Genomic DNA, 20,960 nt, shown 5'->3' with positions numbered 1-20,960 from the left:
CCACCTGCCTCGGCCTCCCAAAGTGCTGGGATTACAGGCATGAGCCATCATGACCGGCCAACATTCACATTCTTTCTCACATCGTGGATGAGACTACAAATGGCCTCAGCCATGGCTTGACTCTGCCACTTACTAGCCATGCAACAAGGGGCAATTTACTTATCTCAGCCTCAGTTCCCCATCTGTAAAGTGGAAATAAAAATAGGGTTGTGTGAGGATTCCATGAGTTAATGCAGGTAACAGAACTCAGAACAGTACCGGGCACATAGTAAGCTCTCAGTAAAGAGACTGTGATGATTATTATCGTAGTCATGCCCATGAATGGGGTGAAGATGTGCCCAGGCTTCCTTTTGGAGTTCAATGTTCCATGCTTCTGTTGCATTTTAGCAGCCTCTCCCAACAGCCCGTGGCATTCTCATCCCATTCCTTCAACATCCTCCTTCCCACACGCACTGCTCGCTCCTCTCCTTTGGGTATTCATAACTGAATCTTCACTCCCTGGTGACTTGGGGACTTGTCAGAAACACCAGCTGAGCTCCAACCACCAGAGGAAAAGAGGCCAGGAGACAAAGATGGGGAAGGCCAGACTCACCGTTCTCCCCAGCTCCTGCCTCCAGCCCCAGCCTGCCCTAGACTGGCCTCCTGGCCCTGTCAGCCCAGCCCTCCTCCAGTGTCCAGCCTCTTTCAGAATCCCCCACTTGCCTTCACTCTCCCCAGAATCTCTCCATGTGGCGAAGAAAAACCTACACAGGAGAAGGCTAGGATAAACCAAAAGAAAGGTGCTGACCAGTTGTCAGAAGACTTGAGACTCAGTCTCCTTCTTGCCACTCACCAGCTGTGTGACCTTACACAAATCACTGAACCTCTCTGGGCTTCTATTTCCTCACTGGTTCTGTAGGGGATAATAGACCCAGGCCACCTCCTTAGTAAGAATGAAGCTGGAGGCAAAGGATGCAGCACTGCTTTGTAAACTGCAAGGAGCGGGCCTGCCCCAGCTTATTATTAAGTGGGACCCCAGTGGAAGGGGGGATCTGGGGGAGCTAAGTAGGGGCCAAGTAGAAGCAGAGTTTGCAATCCCCGTGGCAGGGTCTGGGGACCCCTAGAACTCTACCTCCACGCCTAGGGGTTGGTCAGAAAGTGTATGGATGCCGGGAGTGAGTGAGGCAGCAGAGCTGTCTCGTGGTGTTTTAAAAATCTATCAGCCTCTCACATCAAATTAAAATGTAAATAACAGCTGGTCCGAGCAGGACCTCAGGGGTGACAGGAGCCGGCCTGCAAGTAATTTCACAGACGGGAACCGGTTACATCAGATTCTGACAACTGTCTTGTTTCTGAAATTGATTTCCTCCCTCCTCGGCTTGCTGCCCTGAAAGGGCCCTGGAGCAAGGGGAGGGGATGATTCCTGTTCGGCTCTGGTGCCTTTCTCCTCTCCATGGTGCCTCCTCTCCGATGGGTGCCCACCCATCGGATCCAGCAGAAGGAAGTCTGGAGTTTCTGCATGGTTATAAGGCAGCTTCCTAAGCCCCAGTGGCCCAGCAGGGCTCCCTGCTCCCCTGAGTGAGCCTAAGTGCGGACTGGGGCAGGTTGCCCTGGGGCACTGGAGGAGGATGGCAAAGGCACCCAGTAAAGCTCTCCTTTCCACAAATATGAGCCAAGTCCTGGAATAGAGATGCTTCTGCCCTGGAGAGTCTCACAGTCAGACACAAGGAGGCAAGGAGGCTGCCGGAAGACACGTGCCATGCAGGGGATGCACCACAGGAGAGGCCTGCATGCAATGTGGGGTGTCAGGGAAGGGCCCTGGAAGTCCTCAGGAAGCCTCCTTGGCCTCCGCCAGAGTTTGCCCCCATCTGATCATCACAGTGCCAGGCACTGGGACTGTAACCGGGGCTTGAATGAAATGGGCCAGCTTCACACCAGGGCCTTCACTCCGCCAGGGTCTCGGAGAGAAGACCCTGCCCCACCTAAAGCTGTTGTATAGGAAGGAGTTGTGGATTGAGAAGGAGCTCACCCACACCACTGTGCCTAGCCCTAGCCCTTCCCTTCTCCCCAGTCCCCAGAAAGTCTCCCCTGCACCCCTGTTTGTAAAGAGAAATCAGATTTCCCTGGCAGTTGATTGAATTAGATTGCAGGAAAGCAGAGAAGTTGTATTTCATTAAAGCCTCCTGTGCCCTATAGAGCAGTGAGGTGCTTTTGTGACTGTCATTAGCATTTGTCACGCAGGATCCAGCCCTGTGCATACAGTCCCCTCCCCACCCCGGCTCTCCCACCTGCACCCCTAAAGTAGCAGTCCCCACTGCCTGCCCCAGGAGTACCTGCTGCAGTTGCCCCGCCGCAGAGGCCACAGCTTTTTGGTGACAGCCAAATTCCATTTCCAAAAGCCAGGGACTGTGCGCAAGGGTGGCAGACAAATAGGTGGCTAGAGGTGGCCAGCCCCCTTAGAGGTGGAAGAACCACTTTCTGAAAGCCTCAGTTTCCTCATTTGAAAAGTGGAGATGATATGACCCACGTTCATGGTTGCTGTTGGGAGGAACCACTGAACAATAGGCCAAAAGGCAGAGGCATCCAGCTCAGGGCCTGCTCTGTCAGGGGAACTCGGGCACGTGGGAGGCCACGAAGCTTCGTCAAGAAATACATCAAGACACAGGCTTTGGAGCCAGGGCATAATAATAGTGCCTACCTCAAATGAGTATATTCATGCAAAGTACTTAGAATCCTGCCAGGACATGGTAAGCGCCCAATAAAAGGGAACTATAAAAGTGTGTGTGTGGAGAAAGCGTGTGCACTTATGGACTGCAGCAGCGTGGGGAGACATGTGTTAAACAAGCACATCAGGGTACTGACATGCAATTGATCATTGCATCAGGGTATGTGTGTGTGGTGCCGTGCGTGGGTTTATGGTAAGGGTGTCAGAGCATGGGCTGTAAGGGTGACTATGTTTGTGACTGTCTGTTGAGGTGTGTTTCTGACACTGCCCCTGGTGTGTGGTGTGTGTCTGTGTATGTGTCTGTGTGTGTGTGTGTGTCTGTGTGTGTCAGGATTTGTACTCCTGGTGACTGCATATGACCATATCCCCAGGGAATTCATGGTGGCCGCCTTCACCCAGAAAGCCCTGTGGGGTACAGCTGGTCTCCATATAAAGAAGGTTCGATCTTGTTTATTACTGCAACTCAGTGGAGCAGAGAGACCTTGTAGTCCAGAGCAAGAAGTAAGGGGGAGGTGGAAGAAGGTGAAGGATCCATGGGGCAGGCACCTATGCCCTGGACTTCCCCCTATTAAGGGGCTGCCTTGTTAAGCCCAGCAGTACAGCAGCCAGGAGGGCCAAAGCTCCTATTTGTGGGCACAGGAGGACACCGTGGTCCTTGGAGGCCGGGTGCAGGGCCTGATGGAGGGGCACAGTGGCAGAGTTGTCTGTTCTGGTTAGTTGGCAGAGGAAGAGGGGAAGAAGATTCCCTGCCTCTTACCCAGCACAAGGGGCCAAAAGCCCCCATCTGCAAGGACGTGAGTACTCCGATTCAGAGAATCACTTGGCCAGACAGTGAGCCACATTCCCAGACCATTCTTCCCTCTTCTGAGACCCCAGGCATCCCCAAGGGCTCAAAGACAAGGGGCCCAGATCCAGGCCTTAATTGACTCCTCTCTGTGAGGCCACAGGTTGTCTAATTCCAGTGCAGGGAGTTTACTGCTTCCCACTGTGGCCCTTTTCCCAAACAGCAGAAAATACTAGAACATTCCTTCTTAGGCCAAGTAGGAGGTCTTCCCTTCCTCCCTTGCAGTATCTCTCCCTTGCTCCCTGGGTTACTAATTCCCAGTTCTCAGCATGCTTTCAAGTCAGCCCATCTTCCTGGTCACACTCCAGCCTGTCAATGTCCTTCATCAAATAGGGTCCCCAGAACAAGACCTGATATTTCTTGGTTAATGTTAGGAACAGGTAACCTGAGCTTGTAATTATGAGTCCTAGAGAGCTGAGAAATCGCATTCCCAGTGATGCCGGGGTGCCCACCTTTTGCAGCATCGCTGTGTTCAGTACTGCCCTCTGCAACCCATCCTCTTTTGAGATGCTCTTCTGCTTACCAGCAACATGACCGTGGGCAAATTGCTTCCTTGCATTGCCTCAGTTTCTCCATTTGCCAAAGGAAGGGTCTGTGTCACTGATCTATACCAGTGCCATTCAGTAGAACCATAATGTGAGCCAAATAATATGTAATTTAAAATCATTTCTTTGTCATATGTTAAAAAAATTAAAAAGAAACAGGTGAGATTAATTATAATAGTATATTCTATTTAACTCCATACATCTAAAATATTAACAGGTAGTCAATATAAAACTTAATGACAGCCGGGCACAGTTGCTCACGCCTGTAATTCCAGCACTTTGGGAGGCTGAGGTCGGTGAATCACCTGAGGTCAGGAGTTCAAGACCAGCCTGACCAATATGGTGAAACACCATCTCTACTAAAAATACAAAAATTAGCGAGGTGTAGTGGTACACGCTTGTAATCCCAGCTGCTTGAGAGGCTGAGGCAGGAGAATCACTTGAACCCAGGAGGCGGAAGTTGCAGTGAGCTGAGATTATACCATTGCACTCCAGCCTGGGTGACAAAAGCAATACTCCATCTCAAAAAAAAAGATATTTTACATTATTTTTTGTTCTTCCTACATTTTTGAAATCCAGTGTGTATTTTATACTTATCACACATCCCAATTTGGGCTGGCTGTATTTCAAGTGCCTACTAGCCCCGTGTGGCCAGCGGCTGCTACAAATTCAGCAAAGCAGGTCTTCATCTGGGCTCTGCAATGCTAGGATGCTAGGATGCTAGGATTCTGTGGGATCGCCTGGCAAGTAACACCTGAAGCCAGTAACTTGAACACGTGTATTTTCTGAACTTGTAGGAGTAACAGACATGGGTCTTATACAGCCTTCCACTTCCCAGATTCACTTTTAGAGGCAAGGCCTGGAAGGAAGCTGGCAGTACTCCCATGAAAGAATACACATCCATCTTACTACACCAGGGCTCTGCTTTCCTTCTTGCCTGAGGTGTGCACCTTTCACATCCACCATTTTCACATCTGCCATTTTCACATCCACCATTTTCATATCTGCCATTTTGGACATTCAGCAGACCCAGTTTAGCTAATTGGCTGATTGCATTCACCTGTGCTGGCAAGGATGGACAAGGAAATGACTTCTGACATAGTTTTTTCTTTGGGCCTTTTCCATGGAGTCTGGTAATGCATGTCAAGCCACACACCCTTTTCCGTGCCACTTGTACTTGTGAAGTAGTCCTTATTACCTGGCACCCAGTTGTTTTGAATTCAGGGGCTCATTATACCAGCCCAGTGGGGTTCTGCCTATCAAGCTAGGACCGGCCAGAGCTGGCTGACATCAGTGGGTATAGCCTATGATACAAGGAACCATTGGCCAGGCCAAGAAGAGCCACTTTGGACACTTCAATGCAGGTTGACTCTGGCCAGGTCATCTTTTGCCTAGGACCACATTCTCTGACATTTGCTTTCAGTACCACAGTCTATCTTCAGGCCACAGACCTAGGCTTTTTTCCTCTACCCAAAAAGACCCTTGTCCTGTCACACAAAATGAAAGACAATAGTCTATGTTGCACATCACGTTTCTATAAAGAAGAGCTCCTGTCTTGATGGAACCCCTTGGGGATAGGAATAGAACCCAGGTTTCTTAGCAGCTGCTGTGTGGCAGGCAGTTTACATATGTGGGTTCAGTTTGTCCTCACAGTGCTCCATGAGGCTCAAAGAAGTTAGCTTTAAGGGGTGGAAGACCACACAGCTCACAGCCACAGAAGCAGATCCCAGGCTGGCCTGGCCCCCAAGCCCCTCAAGCTTCTGTCCTCTTCCTCATGAGAGGGCTCCCCTGAACTAGCCCTGAGTGAGGGTTGTGGTATGTGGTGCTCATTGCCATCCTAAGCTGGTGGAAGGGTGAAGGGACCCTGTCTCAGGCCCCAGGTATGGTTGTTACCACACACAGCAGGGCTGAGGGGCCAAGGATCCCTGGGGACCCTGCTATCCCTGGCTGCCCACAGGACTGAACAAAGCTCACTAGAAAGACAGGTTCCCTGAAGTGGGAATGGCATGTATTGGATACACAGGTTGTGCACTGCTCAAAAGTACATAGCCTCAGGGGTGAATGGGGTCTGAAACGTGGTCCCTGCTTCACTGGCCAAGCTGGCACCAGGCAGCATCCAGCCAGAGGCGTGGTGGGGGTGCCTTTGTAATGCACACACAGGCCCTGGACGGGCTAGTGCAGGCCTGCCTGGAGAACAGAACAGAGGTGTGCTGAAGAGCTGTGAAGTCCTCCTACCAAAGAAAGACTCTCCCTCCCAGCCCCACTTACACACACACACAGGCACGCACACACACACACACACACACACACACACACACACACACACACACACACACACACACACACTCTGTTCCCCTGCTTCTCTGTGGCTTCAGCAGCAACCTCTCAGGAATAGGATTCCTCCCCAGGAAGGAGGCCTCAGGGCCCGACCCATGGGGGACCCAGGCCCCAGTCCCCTGTCCCCTTACGAGCCTCCCCAACACCCAAGCATCTCAATCCTCCAGTAAAAATGGAGGCATCTGCAATGCAAGGCCCGACTTGTTGATGTAAAATCTTACTCTATATTCCACCCAGGTTTATACGAGTGAATTATGCAAATCTTTGATGGAAAAATATTCCTCCGCACATCCTTGAGAGTGTAAAACCTTAGTCAATAATTCATACTCGGCTGTCTCTGACTGCAGGCTTTTTCTTCATTATAACTTGCACCTCGTTATTTGTCTTTCGCATTTTATGGTATATCCTAGTGTAATGCCGTGCATTATAAAATTTATCTGCTTCATTATTTGATGAGCTGGGGCTGGGGAATGTGCTGAAAGGCTGGTGCGGGGGCCTGGGGGCCAGGGCTGTCGTCAGCATCAAGTCCCACATGACAAGGCAGCAGAGGAGGTGGCTTGCTGTGTGGTGTGACTTCAGGGAGCCAGAAACCTCCCTTCATCCCCCCCTGCTCCTGTCCCAGACCTCTCCTCGCCCACGGACTGGTATCAGATGGCACCACGGCAGCTCTGTGGCTCCCCTCATTTCTTCAAAGGCCTATTTGTCCATAAAAGTCAGATGTCCCTGGAGAGTTTGCTGGGAAGAACTTTGTCTGAGCAGGGCCTTTAAAACTGGGGGAGAGAGAAACCCTGAGAATACCCGGAAGGAAGGAGGACAAAGGGCCAGCTGTCGAAATGGAGCAGAGACACAGCGCAGGGGCGGTGGGGAGACAGGGCGAAGGGGGTGGGCAGGGAACTGGGTTTTGAGGACAGATAAGACAAAGCCCGTTTTTGCACGATTGCCCAAAGCAGGCCAGTGACCAGGATAGGGTGAGCTAGTCTCTGTTGTGACAAGAGGTATTCCCCTGAATGGGGGTGGGGGTGGGGGGTTTCTGATTCTTGCAGCCAATGACAGCCCCTCCCCATTTGTATACTCCAGGATGGTTCCTGGGCACCCCTCCTGAGACAAGAGCCACTGGGAGGCAAATTTTCCCAAAGAAGAAAAGGACGAGGATAGTCTCCAGCAGCACCAAATCACTGACCTTCCTGGGACATGCCCCACCTATGTCTGCCTTGGACCCTTGGCTCAAGCACATTCCCCTGCCTGGGCGCCCTTCCCTCTGTTCTCCCCATTTAAGTCTTGCCGGGTCAGGGGCTGTGCATTTCTCCCAGCATAGGACTCACCACTCTTCACTGAAATTGCTAGTCTTGTCTGTTCTCACCACTAGAGTGAAACTCCCTGAGATCACAGGAGTTTCAAACATGAGATCACACCATGTTTGTCCTATTTACTGTCAGCTCCAGAACCCAAGACAAGACCTGGCACGTAGTAGGTCTTAATAAATCCTTGCTGAATGGATGGACTGTGCTTTCCCTGATGCCCCTCAGTCAAAGTTAATGTCTCCTAACCCTTGGATGACACACTCATCAGATTTTCCTCCAGTTCATGTTGTCCGGTGCAGGTATCTGTCTTCCCCTCCCTCCAGAGGTGAGGACACTGTCTCATTGTCATGTGTACCCCCCAGCCTGGCACGAGGTCTCATGATGGCATAAGTGCCCCATGTGTGTTCGTTGAGTTGGGTGGAGAAGAAAGGGGACAGGGTTTCGCTGCAGCTGAGACCGTCTTTCCCCTGCCCCTCCCCTCCTGCTGCTGCTGCCACACGTGCTCAGGCCCAGAGGAGGGGCCAGTGATTGACAGGCTTCTTGTCTGGGCAGTAGGGACGGGGGTGGAGGGGGCGGGTTCCTTATGACCAGCCTGGGCCCTGGTTGTTTGCTGGTGATTTTCTCAGTCCTGTTAGCACTGCTTATGGATGTTTATTGTGGTGGTGTCCAGGGTTTTCCTTTGTATGTTGTTTGAAAGAACAGGAGGGAGATGAACAAGCCTTAGCCATAGAGAAAAAGCAGAGTCTTGGTATTTTCAAGAAGGCTTCTTAACCTGGGGTCCAGAGGCCGCTAGAAGCTCTGTAGATCTGATTCACAGGGACCCATGAATGTGGGTGGAGAGAAAACCACATTTTTTCACTAACTTCTCACTGAAATTTCGTACTTCCTTCCATTTTGAACATAAGCGACAAAGCGCAGCAAGAGCAGCCCCTGTGACTGTCACCAGCAGAAATCCTCAGATATGCTCCCATCACATCACAGTGATTGCAGATATCTCAAAATATCACTTATACGCAGCACTATTACAGGATCATGGTGATATAAGACAGCAATTATACGAGCTACCACTGGATCTTATTTTGTAAAGAGTAGTAAAGAACACATACTGATATGTGATATACAATATCGAAGGTTTGCTTGTTCGTGCTTTTAATATTTGCATAACCATATTTCAGTATAACTGGTTTCCTTTACAGTTCTATATATGGCATACCTGTAAAAGCATTCTGAGCCCAGTCCACTGCCTCCCCAGAGGAGGAATGTGGGGACCCCTGGTGAAGAGGGAGGCTGTCCCAGTCATGGATGGGTGTGGGAGAAGGGACAGGCCAGTGGAGTTCCCTGTACTCCTTTATTGGAGCCTCTCCTGGGGGAGGGACGGCTGGGGCGGGGGCTTCTGTGCAGGGCACGCATGCCTCCTCCAGGCTGACCTCACAACCCTCACGGGGCCTCCTCCACCTCCGCCCCCCAGTCCCGGCCATGATTACTTCCCACCCCAACACCACCATCGCCATCAAGGGCCATGCGAAGGAGCTGAACTGCACGGCACGGGGTGAGCGACCCATCATCATCCGCTGGGAGAAGGGGGACACGGTCATCGACCCTGACCGTGTCATGCGGTACGCCATCGCCACCAAAGACAATGGTGATGAGGTCGTCTCCACGCTGAAGGTGAGTGCCCCACCCCAGTCCTGGGGGACCCCGACTCTCAGAGAGTGGGGAGCCCACAACTATCACATCTGCATTCGAGAGGCAAATGGGGAGCCTGGGTGCCCCTCCCCACATCCCAAAAATGTACCTCCCCTTTCCCACTTATTTCCCCTCTCCATCCAGGAATCTCTGTCTCAGAACTTCACTGTATCTCCTTTCTGACAACCCCACAGCAATCAAATGTGGTTTCCTCAGTCTCGCCTTCTTTTCTGGAACCCTCGGGGCTCCATTCTCCCTTTTGGGACCCCTCAGCCCCTCCTACTCCCCTGGGACCCCCTCAGCCCCTCCCACTCCCCTAGGACTCCTCAGCCCCTCCCTCCCTCCCTCTGGTGTCCCCTCCCTGTATGAAGCCCTCCATACTTCCATCTTTGGAAGTCCCTGGGAAGAGAAGACCTTTGCAAAACCCCTGTGGGTCCCCCTCCCAGAACAAGAGGGCCTTGCTGATAGCCCTGGAGTGGCCCCTTCAGCTGACCAGCTCTAAAAGACTCTCCCTGTTTCCTCCCTCTCCTTCCCCTGCTGGTGGTCTCCCAGCTCAAGCCCGCTGACCGTGGGGACTCTGTGTTCTTCAGCTGCCATGCCATCAACTCATATGGGGAGGACCGGGGCTTGATCCAACTCACTGTACAAGGTACCTTCACCTGCCCCGCCCTTCCCATCCCACCTCCCCAGGGCCCAGGGGCCCACTGCTAACTCTACCTCAAAGAGCAGGGGCCACAGCCTACACCATGGTGGAGGATGACAGGAAACTGCCTTCTGGGGAAAAGCCTCCCTCCACCTGCCCAGGGTAGGGAAATAAGATCTTTCCAGGGACTTAGACAGCAAAAGTTTGCAATGGCTACAGCCACTATCGATTCCACTGCCCCTTCTGGGGAGGGGTGGAGGAGTCAGGTTCCTGGGTCCAGGCCCCTGCAGCGGGTGTGGGAAGGGAAAGTCAAGCTGGGAAAGGGAAGGGGAAAAATGCTGTCAGCTAACAGGAATCCCTGCAGAAGAGTCAGCCCTCTCCCAGGCCAAGAACAAGATGGCAGCAAGACAGGAGAGCAAGCCAGACCTCCTCAGACTCTGAGCCCAACTGCTGGCCTCCTCCAGCTCCCATCCTGCTCAAACCCTAGGGTGCCAGAGTCCTTGGCAAGACCCAGGCGATGCCAACCCCCAGGGCCAAACAGGAGGCCAAGCTCCCTGCTGCCCTCCTCACTTCCCTCCCTTCCCCTGCCGCACTCCAGAGCCCCCCGACCCCCCAGAGCTGGAGATCCGGGAGGTGAAGGCCCGGAGCATGAACCTGCGCTGGACCCAGCGATTCGACGGGAACAGCATCATCACAGGCTTCGACATCGAATATAAGAACAAATCAGGTAGGTGCTGGACCAGGAGGGTGACAGCATGGCCTGCCATGGCCCCTTGTGCCACGTGCCCTGCCTGTGCCCTCTGGGGGGACAGCCCCTGAGCCTCAGGGCTGCCCATCCAAGCCAGACACACAAGCACCCACCAGTGCACAAGCCGCTGTGGCTTCTGAAGGGAGGGACACTGGCCGGGCTAGGAGTCTAGGTGGAAGATGGAGACCCCCAGTTGATGGGTAGTGATGTCAGCTCCTTTCCAGGACTGTCCCTGGGCCAGGGTTCCCAAGGGTGGTCCGATTTGAAGCCGTGTAAGGGCACTGAACCCAGGGCTGTGGGCTGTCTCTGGCATCAGAAGCATCACGGGTTTGGCCAGGTCATATGGGTGCTCCTGGTCTGGGGTGAAGAGGATGATTGGAGATCAGAGAGCTGGTCCTAAGAATGGTCCCCACAAGTGGGTCATGGGGGGACAGGAGACCCTGGAAAAGCTTGGACCTAAATTTCCTCTAAGAGCCCTTCCTAGCTGGGCGCAGTGGCTCACGCCTGTAATCCCAGCACTTTGGGAGGCTGACACAAGTGGATCACCTGAGGTCAGGAGTTCGAGACCAGTCTGGTCAACATGGTGAAACTCCATCTCTACTAAAAATATAAAAATTAGCCAGGCGTGGTGGCACGCCCCTGTAATCCCAGCTACTCAGAAGGCTGAGGCAGGAGAATTGCTTGAACCCGGGAGGCGGAGGCTGCAGTGAACTGAGATCGTGCCATTGCACTCCAGCCTAGGCAACAGAGGGAGAGTCTATCTCGAAAAAATAAAAATAAAAAAAATAGCCCTTCCCAGAGCCCTCCTCTCAGACCCCAGCTGGCTGCTGTGCAGCCGCCCCACCACTGTGAGGCACTGTGGGGCACCATGAGCATCCTGCATCTGGGGACACTGTCATAGGTCCCATGGTCAGGTGGCAGGAATGGCAAGGAGGGGCCTCAGTGGGGAACAGAGTGCACCTGAGTGGCTTCACAGCAGGGTGAGAAGAAAGCAGGTGTCTCACTCTGGATCCTTTGTACCTTTTGAATTTGATACCATAAGCCTGTATTCACTCCTCAAAATAATTACAAATTAAATTAATTACAAATAAAGCATAGAAAAGAGTAGAGTCTAGATGACTCAATCTTCCTCAGTCTCCTTCCCCCACCAGCTCAACTCCTCTTGTGGGTCCTTGCTTAGATGGAAGGTTTCGTTTTCTCCTGAAGCTTCCAGACCCTTCTTCTCCCACTTAGCATGTCAGTGGCCATTGGCTGGCCGGCTGTCCTCTCCTCTCAATTGGCCAAGTCCTGTTCCCTTTGCATTTCCAGCACCCGGCGCAGGGCCCGGCCACATGGTAGATGCTCAGCAAGCGTTGGCGAGTGAGTTGAAGTGGGACATGTGAAAGCGAATCTCTGAGCTGCATTCACCACTTGAGAAGCCACTGTGTCCGGGACCCTGGGCCAGTCATCTTTGATACATATGTCTACAGAGACAAACCCTATTCTCAGACGCTTCTGGTCTAGTTGCTGTCAGCCACCCAGGAGTTCAACCTGAGTGCAGGAGGGCCGCAGATCTAAGGAGGGGCTTGAGCCAAGAGGGGTTGTCTAGGAAGGCATCTGTCTGGTCCCCTGTAGATGCTGCACTGAGATGGGTCTTGGGTACTAAAAGGCAACAGGCCAAGATTTTGAGAAAGTGAAGGACAGAGACCAAGTGAGGGTGCAATGTACACCAGGAAGTGGCCTATGATCTAGCACAGGGCTCATAGATGCAATTCATGGGCAATAAATCTACAAAGGTGCTTTGGGGCCAGGTTGGGAGGGAAGCATCTGGGTTGAGCTTTCACTTTGCTGGGGAAGGTCGTTGAGAGCCACTAACAATGTCTGAGCTCCCGGGGGAGACTTGAGCAAACATAGTGCCTTAGAAGAATGAATGTGAGTGGAAGAAATTGATATCCAGGAGAAAAGAAAGGAGGCCATTGCAGCCCTGCAGCTGGGGAAATGTGATCAGGCAAAGGGACAGAAGGGCTGACTGTGTCCATGTCACATCTCAGGGCTCCCTGAGATTGGGCACAGGCCACCCAGGAGTAAACAGGAAGGGCTGGGTCCAGAGGGTGACATCGCACATGGCATTGCACACCGCCTCCCTGCCGGCACACATCTGGAATGGGAGGTAGATGCCTGGGCTGTCGCTCGCGCCCCTCCCCCTGTTCCTTCCCCCCAGGCTGCCCTGATGCCCGTTGCCCCTCCAGTGACCAGTCTCTAATGTGTGGGAGCCTCTCCTGGGGCACCACTCAGCAGGGGCGACGTGGAGAACATCACACATCTGGAGAGCAAGGCAGAAGGCAAGGTGGAAAGGGAAGATGCTATTCTTAGAGCACATCCATGTCTTCCCCTTCTGGCTCCCTGCAGGATGAGGAATTGCGGTAGACCACCCCAGCTAGGAATGCCAGGATGGGTGGGGAGGGTAGAGAGAGGGATGATGAAAGCTCAACTTCAGTCTCTGCCTACCACAAGGGCTTTGCACTCTTAAAGAACTAAGTCACAGGACCCAGGGCACTGAGAAGGCAGCCGGTCCTTTCCACACCTTTGGGTGGGATGGCTCCAGCACAGCCCACCCAGACAGGCATCTGTCACATCCTGGCATTTAGGAACAGGAGTGCCATGAAAACTGCAGTGTGCTATCATTGGAGGCAGGCAGAGACCCTGGGCACGGCACAGCTTCCCCATCTGTGAAGTGGGGGCGGTGATGCCTACCTCATGGGATTGTTTAGAGGATTAGAGAGAACGCATCTGTGATAGCACAGGGCTAGAGCAAACTTTTAATAAATGTAAGTTCCTCTGTCTCTTCTAACTCAAATACCTCGTGCAGCAATTTATAGTCCTGTGGGACTTGCAGTCTAAAATATATGTGTCTGTCAGTCAGCCACATGTACTGAGTGCCAATATTTTTTTGCAGAATCATGCACCAGCCATGTGGTAGAGAAAGAAAAAGAAATAGGAGACAGAATGTTGCCCTTGGAGCTTACAATGCAGTTGGAGTGAGAATATACACATACACACATACACACACACACACACACACACACACACATTCAGAACCATTACAAAGCACTATCCAATCAAGTGTAATATGCCACAAACTGTATTAGGTGAGAACTGGAAAAGGTATCCAAGGGAACAGAGGATGACTCAAAGAAAGGAGGGGGTGTGCACACGCGTGTGTGTGTGTGTGTGTGTGTGTGTGTGTGTGTGTGTGTCTAAGGACAGCTTCCTGCACCTGTGGACTAGTGGAACAAGAACCATTGACAAAGCTGAAGACTTGGGCAGACCAAGTGTCAGAGCTGCATGATCTTTAGTGAGCACTTGACATCTTGGGGCATCTCCTTATGTATAAAATGGAGACAGTAACATTTCATTCTCAGCGTGGCCGTGAGGATTTGGGGAGGGTGATGACGTACATGGAGGTGCCTAGCACCCAGCCTGGCACATGGTAACCTCCCACAGGTCCCTGTCCTTTGTCTCTGCTTCCCCTCTCCCCTTCCCCCTGCCCCAGGCCACACCCATCCTGGGTCCTGACCATCGGCTCCCGACCTTCTTTGCCCCAACTGTGCCTTTGCCAGGATTCCTGCCATATTGCTCATCATGCTAATTTTCCAAGAGAAATTACCGAGTCTGCCCTTTCTAAGCCATCCCACTCATGCTGACTTCTCCTGGCCCCAGGCAGCAGAGTAATAATACATGAATGCCAAATGATAAATAGCACCATCCACACAAATCTATCAGATGGCGCTGTGCAGATTTAAAAATGCAGACACCACATTTCACCCCTGTTCACCAAGCACAGAGCAAGGATGGGTTCTTTGAGGATGGCCCTCCCCTACACCAGCCTCATAGCACAAGCTGGTGTAGGGGCTGTGCCGGCCACCGTGGGATGAGCTGGCCTGGTGTGGCATGGTGTTCTGTGGGAGCTGGAGTGTGGCTGTCAGAGGGACTGGTGTTGGGATGTCGTGAGCTGTCGTTGTGACACAAGAAGCGTCTTCTCCATGCTGTGAAGAGATTGTCATAGGGGTCTCAAAGGCGTGATCCAAGGAGAAAATTAGAGATGCAGAATGGATGTGCTTCCTGAGCCCAGGCAGCTAAACGCTCCAGATGTGGCTTTTCTCCAAGCTGCGTCCCCTCTACAGTGAATGTATCTCCTGAAAAACCAAAGATTCCCAGTCCCCTCTCAGCAAGCAGCCCACAGAGCAGAAGGCACTGACATCTCCCCAGCCGCTTCCTTATTTTAAGAAGAATATTTTGCATCATAAACCCTTTGATGAAGAAAGGGAGAGAGAGCCCTTAATGAAATATGTTAATCTGGGTAAGCCAGGCTCATATGAAAGGGAATATTAAAAGAGACAACATTCACCAAAGCCAGCTCAGTACTCCAAGAACTGAAAAGGAAAAGGAAGAAAATAGGGCCCCTGGTCTCAGCTATTCAGGGTCAGGGAGACGACAGTGATCAAGTTTAGCAGATCAGCCAGAGACCTCCAGATCTGACTCTGGTGCATTAGCCTGGAAAGGTTGTGGAGAGGGAGCTATTTTGTGCTAACACCAAAGATGGTTTGGGAACACAAGGTCAAATCCACCTGCAAACTATGGGCGGCAAAAGCAGAAAAAAAAGGAGTTGCTCTCCGGGACACTCCCCCGCCCAACCTTCCTGTGATTTGCAGCTGAGCAAGGCAAGGAGGGGATTGGCAAAGAGTACACTGTGGCCACAGAGTGCAGAGGAACTCCAAGTCCCAAATAAAGGGGAAAAACAGTGGCTCTGGTTTAAACTCAACAGCACATTTTAAGGGCCCAACACATGTGAAATTGGGGAGAGGACCAAAGTTTTAGACATGGCTCCTGACTGCAGGGAGCTTAGCATCTCCTTGGGCAGTTACCACCAAACAGTGAACCCTTGAAAGAAGATACTGTGGACTGAGGAGGGGCTCTAAATGCTGGAAGGGTTCAGAGGAGAAGAACAGAAAAAGATAAGGCTTGGGAGGTGAGCAGGAGCCAGATGTTGCAGGGCCTTGGTCAGGTTGTGAGATTTTACCTTTATCCTGAGAACAAGGAACAACTATTGAAGAATTTTATATAAGGGAATAGCAGTATCAGATTTGTGTTTTGAGAAGGCCACTCTCAGGGCCAAGATGGAATGCTCGTCTGTAAGAGGAGCTCGATTGTATTTGTAGAGTGGATGATGGCTGCAGTGTGGAGAACAGATGAAAGAAACAGGGTGCGCTGAGCACGTGGAGGGCTAGGGAACAGGCCATTTCCCTGGTCTAAGGAGGGATGATGGTGGCTGAGCCTGAGGTAGCAATGGAGAGGGAGGGAAGTGGGGGGATTCAAGAACGACACAGAACACAAAAGTTATCCCACTTGATAGGGAGAGAGAGAGAAGGAAGAGTGAAGAAATTAATAATGGTGGTGCCATTCGAGATGGAATCCAGGAAGTTGCTGGGTAAACAGGGTGTATGGTCAAGAGTTCTGTCTTGGACAGGTTGAGTTTGAGGTATCTATGAAACATCCAAGATAAGCCGTCAACTAAAAAGCTGGCTATAAGGTCTGGAGTCTGAAGGAGAGGCCCAGGCTGGATATTAATCTGGTAGGTATCTGTGCAGAGATGAAAATCGAATGCATGGTTGGCAAAAGTGCATGGCAAGAGAGAAGGAAGCCTCGGGTGGAGTCTTGAAGAACTCAAACCATTCCTGGTAGGGTAGAGGAGGATGCATCTGCACTGAGACAGAGAGAAACTGGCCCCAGAGATAAGCAAAAGGCCAGAGAGTGTTTTATTAGGAAGCCAAGGGGAGAGTATTTCCTGAAGGAAGAGAGGTCCAAGTGTTGAACACACCCAAGAAACCAGGTGGGAAATTGGGTTTGGTGCCGCGAGGGTCACCTCTGCTGTGGAGATGGAGCACTGATGCCGCAGGAGGATGTGAGGAGTAAATGGTGAGCATTTAAATTGCCCGATGCTGCACCTGGCACACCACAGGTGCTCGGTAAATATTAGCGCCTCTTCTCCAGACACACCGCCCCAGTATCCTCCCTCTGCCTGCACTCATCAAAAATGAATGCACTGACTTGTGCTCCCTCTCCCTCTCCTACAAACATGGGCATATCAGATGTGACTTACGAGCTGGTGCCAGCTCCCAGGATGCCACAGAGAGAAGGGAGCACCTGCCTCCACATGACTAGCCTGTTCTGTCCCAAACCCACAGGCCAGTGCCCACAGCAGGTAGGAGCCTGCATATTTGCAATTCCAGCTTAACCTGCCAGACACAAAATGACCCTCCTGTAGTTAGGGTGTTTTAAAATACAACGAGTTTTTGAGCAGCAACTGCCTGCCATTTTGTTTCTTTGGCTCATGAAACCAAAGAATTAAATGCAAAACTACAGATGGGGAGCTGGGCCAGTGCCCTTCACAGATGCTAAGCCTGAGCAGCTATAAGTGGTGTTATGCAAACCATCAAGATCTCAACTAACCAGAAATTGGGGGCCTGGGACAGTGTCTTCTAGTGAACTAGTTCTCCTGATTTATCAGGCATTAGATTTTTTGTTTTGTTTTGTTTTGTTGTTGTTGTTGTTTTTCATTTTTGAGATGGAGTCTTGCTCTGTTGCCCAGGGTAGAGTATAGTGGCATGATCTCGGCTCACTGCAACCTCCGCCTCCCGGATTCAAGCAATTCTCCTGTCTCAGCCTCCTGAGTAGCTGGGACTACAGACACCCACCACCATGCCCAGCTAATTTTTGTATTTTTAGGAGAGACAGGGTTTCACCATATTGTCCCAGCTGGTCTCAAACTCCTGACCTCAAATGATCCACCCGCCTCGGCCTCCCAAAGTGCTGGGATTACAGGCATCAGCCACTGCGCCTGGCCTATCAGGCATTAGTTTTAACCAAAAAAACTTTTTTTAGTCTTTCTAGAATGTGCTAGCCTCCTTTCCTGATTTAGAATTTAAACTGTGGTGAATAAAACTTAATCTTTTCTATGGAGAATTTTTCATGATACTCTTCTGTGGATTTAAAGGCATAGAAAATTAGACGGAATAGTGACATCTGGACTTGCCCTGGGAACATTTTTCAGCCCTGCTATCAGCTTGTTTCCTTGTGCTTTGCCTTTTTTTCTTTTCAAAGTAAGGTGCAAAAACAGTTATTTGGTTAAGAATCCCGGGTGTGGAAGGTCCTAGCTGAGGCATTTTTAATTGCAACCCCTTCCATTTCCTCTGGAGACCCCTAATAGGTGCGCAGCAAACATATATTGAACAAATGACTGGATTCCTCTAGAGTTGCAGGGTGTTCATCGTCACAGTATCGGTCTAGGCACTGTTTAGTCACACCTGAATGGCATTTATCTGGTATTTTCTACCCCCTACAATTTTGCTAAACATCAGCCCTGAGATAGACTACCAGTCTCCCTGGATAAATCATGAACATGTTAATCTCTTTGGTGGCCCCTAACCCTAATGACTCAGAAACCATCCCCCTGTTGATGAAGGAAAGAGGGTAGGGTTTGGGCTGGGGACTCTGGTACTTGGCCTGTCCCCCTCAACCCCGACGTATAACACTCAAGTTCATCACCTCACAAGTGCACAAGGAAAAGAAATACAGAAGCACACACAAAAGGAGGAGAAAGGGAGAGGAGACTTAGCCTCCTGCTTCACATGGAGGCCACTGGGTAAATGGGGGGTGTCACCATTAGACCAGGTCACCGATGTGAGGAGAGACCCAGGAAGAAGGGCACTGGTCAGTCAGACCCTCAGGGATAGCAAGCAGATGGTGATCTTGGCAGGGACCTTGGGGAACGTCTCGTCTGACCTCTGCCTGAAGTTTGAGCTTACAGGCTGGCCAGTGGCAGAGGAGAGTCAGGCTTCTCCCAAGCTGGAGCTGCATGGGACAGACCCCTTGCACCCTCTGTGAAGTTGTTCAGGCCTGTGCCCTCTCCGCAGTCTGTGTGAGCTGGACCCCTCGGAGCATCCAACTTAAGATTGGGCTGTGCTGGAACTTCAGGCTGGGAAAGGGTCCTGGAGTCTGCCTGGCTGTGCTCTGACATAGGTGCCTTCTCTCCAGATTCCTGGGACTTCAAGCAGTCCACACGCAACATCTCCCCCACCATCAACCAGGCCAACATCGTGGACTTGCACCCAGCATCCGTGTACAGCATCCGCATGTACTCCTTCAACAAGATTGGCCGCAGTGAACCGAGCAAGGAACTCACCATCAGCACCGAGGAGGCCGGTGAGCACCTCGCCCAGCCTGCCCTGCCCGTGGCCTCAGGGATCAGGGACACCAGGGGCCTACAGCGATCCTGTTAATTGGCAATGAGCTTGCAGTTAGAGAGGGTGGGGTGGGGAAAAGCATCCTAACAGATGTTTGTGTCCACCTCTGAATCATCGGAGGCTCTTCTGTTTGACCCTTTTCCAGGCTAGGTTCTAAATGCTGGGTTTGGGGGAGCTATCTGTGGTTCTGCCCCACTCCCCTGGCCCCAGCATCTGGAAAGATCTATCTACAAAAGATGGGGTACTAGGGCCTGGATCATTTTCTATGACCCTCATCATAGAGTTCTCTTGAAAGTTTAAACAAGATTTCTCTTGCTATGTTTTCTTTTATTATCATATAATACAAAATAATGCAGAGAAGGCCGGGAGCTGTGGCTTATGCCTGTAATTCCACCACTGTGGGAGGCCAAGGTGGTTGGATCATCTGAGGTCAGGAGTATGAGACCAGCCTGGCCAACTTGGAAAAACCCTGTCTCGACTAAAAATACAAAAATTAGCCAGGCGTGGTGGCGCATGCCTGTAGTTCCAGCTACTCAGGAGGCTGAGGCAGGAGACTCGCTTGAACCTGGGAGGCAGAGGTTGCAGTGAGCCAAGATCACACCACTGCACTCCAGCCTGGGCAACAGAGCAAGACTCCATCTCAAAAAAAAATGCAGAAAAATACACATAACATATATGTGCAGTTTTATAAACAAGCATAAGGTAAACAATGAGTAATTAGTATAACCAACGCTCATTATCAATTAGCCAGCATGCCAGAAGTCCCCCATGTACCCCTTTCTGGTCATAACACCACCCCTCCCCTTGAAGTAATCAGTATCCTGACTTTCATGATACTAATTTTCATGCTTTTCTTTTTTGTACTGTTACCACAGTGTATATGCAATAAAATGTATAATTTAGTTTTCCCTATTTTCCAGTAGAATGTATTCATGACATCATACTTCATATATTCTTCTGTATCTTGCTTGTTTTGATCAATATTACTTTTGCAAGCTTCATTCATATCATTAGCATAGCTATGCTTTTTCAGTGCTGTATAGTATTCCATTATATGACTATACCACAGTGGGTTTGTCCATTCTACTGTAGATGGACATTTAGGTTGTTTGTAGCTTGGAGCTATTACAAAAATGCTGCTATAAGCATTCTTGTATGCTAGTGTACCGGTTCATGAGTTTCTCTAGGGGATATAAACAGTTGTAGAATTACAGAGTCATCAAACAGGGAAATACTTCTACCCTTAACAAAAAATGCTAGAATGTTTTCTAAAGTGTTATACCAATTTTCTCTCCCATGATCAGAGGATAAGAGTTCCTGCCACTAGACATTCTTGTATGAAGTAGACACTTCATACTCTTCAACTTTTAAAAACTTTTGCCATCCTACTGCATGTACAGTAGTATCTTATTATCATTGTTTGCTATATTTTCAGCAAATTATGGAGAATGAAGAGGAAATTGAAACCCTAGATACTTTCAGGGGAACTCAAACAAAAGTTCTCTGCTATCTGCATCTGCGCTTAGTCTTCTCCCCAGGAGCCCTCCTGCTCAGGAGAATGGGTGTGGGAACATAAAACCCCTTCCTCTTCCAGGTCTTGACTTGTAATGTTTCTCCTCCTCCCTACCCTGCTCAGCTCCTGATGGGCCCCCCATGGACGTTACCTTGCAGCCAGTGACTTCACAGAGCATCCAGGTGACCTGGAAGGTAAGTGTGTCTAAGGGATCTCCCCTGGAATGCCCCCTTGCCTCCTCTCTCCTCAATCCAGGATGGAAGCTCCCAGCAGGCTTGCTAGTCTCCAGTCTTATATGATGCTCAGGCCTGTTTTGTCACTAAACCTAGTGAGATTTGAGGGGTAGAAGGAGAGGGA

At 50.9% G+C, this 20,960-nt stretch overlaps 1 protein-coding gene across 1 annotated transcript in view; it reads left to right on the top strand.

Annotated features, from left to right (window-relative positions):
* The window catches only part of DSCAML1 (DS cell adhesion molecule like 1), a 364,981-nt gene that overhangs the window by 301,664 nt on the left and 42,357 nt on the right, over positions 1-20,960 (top strand). The window contains exons 12-16 of the mRNA XM_028834027.2: positions 9,200-9,399; positions 9,970-10,066; positions 10,659-10,787; positions 18,882-19,049; positions 20,727-20,797. Of these exons, the coding sequence (XP_028689860.2) occupies positions 9,200-9,399; positions 9,970-10,066; positions 10,659-10,787; positions 18,882-19,049; positions 20,727-20,797 (665 nt within the window). The remainder of the gene's footprint in view (positions 1-9,199; positions 9,400-9,969; positions 10,067-10,658; positions 10,788-18,881; positions 19,050-20,726; positions 20,798-20,960) is intronic.

This window comes from Macaca mulatta, chromosome 14, assembly GCF_049350105.2.
Source record: "Macaca mulatta isolate MMU2019108-1 chromosome 14, T2T-MMU8v2.0, whole genome shotgun sequence".
Classification (NCBI taxonomy): domain Eukaryota; kingdom Metazoa; phylum Chordata; class Mammalia; order Primates; family Cercopithecidae; genus Macaca; species Macaca mulatta.
The sequence above is the reverse complement of the archived record's forward strand: the minus strand, read 5'-3'. Positions and strand labels throughout refer to the sequence as shown.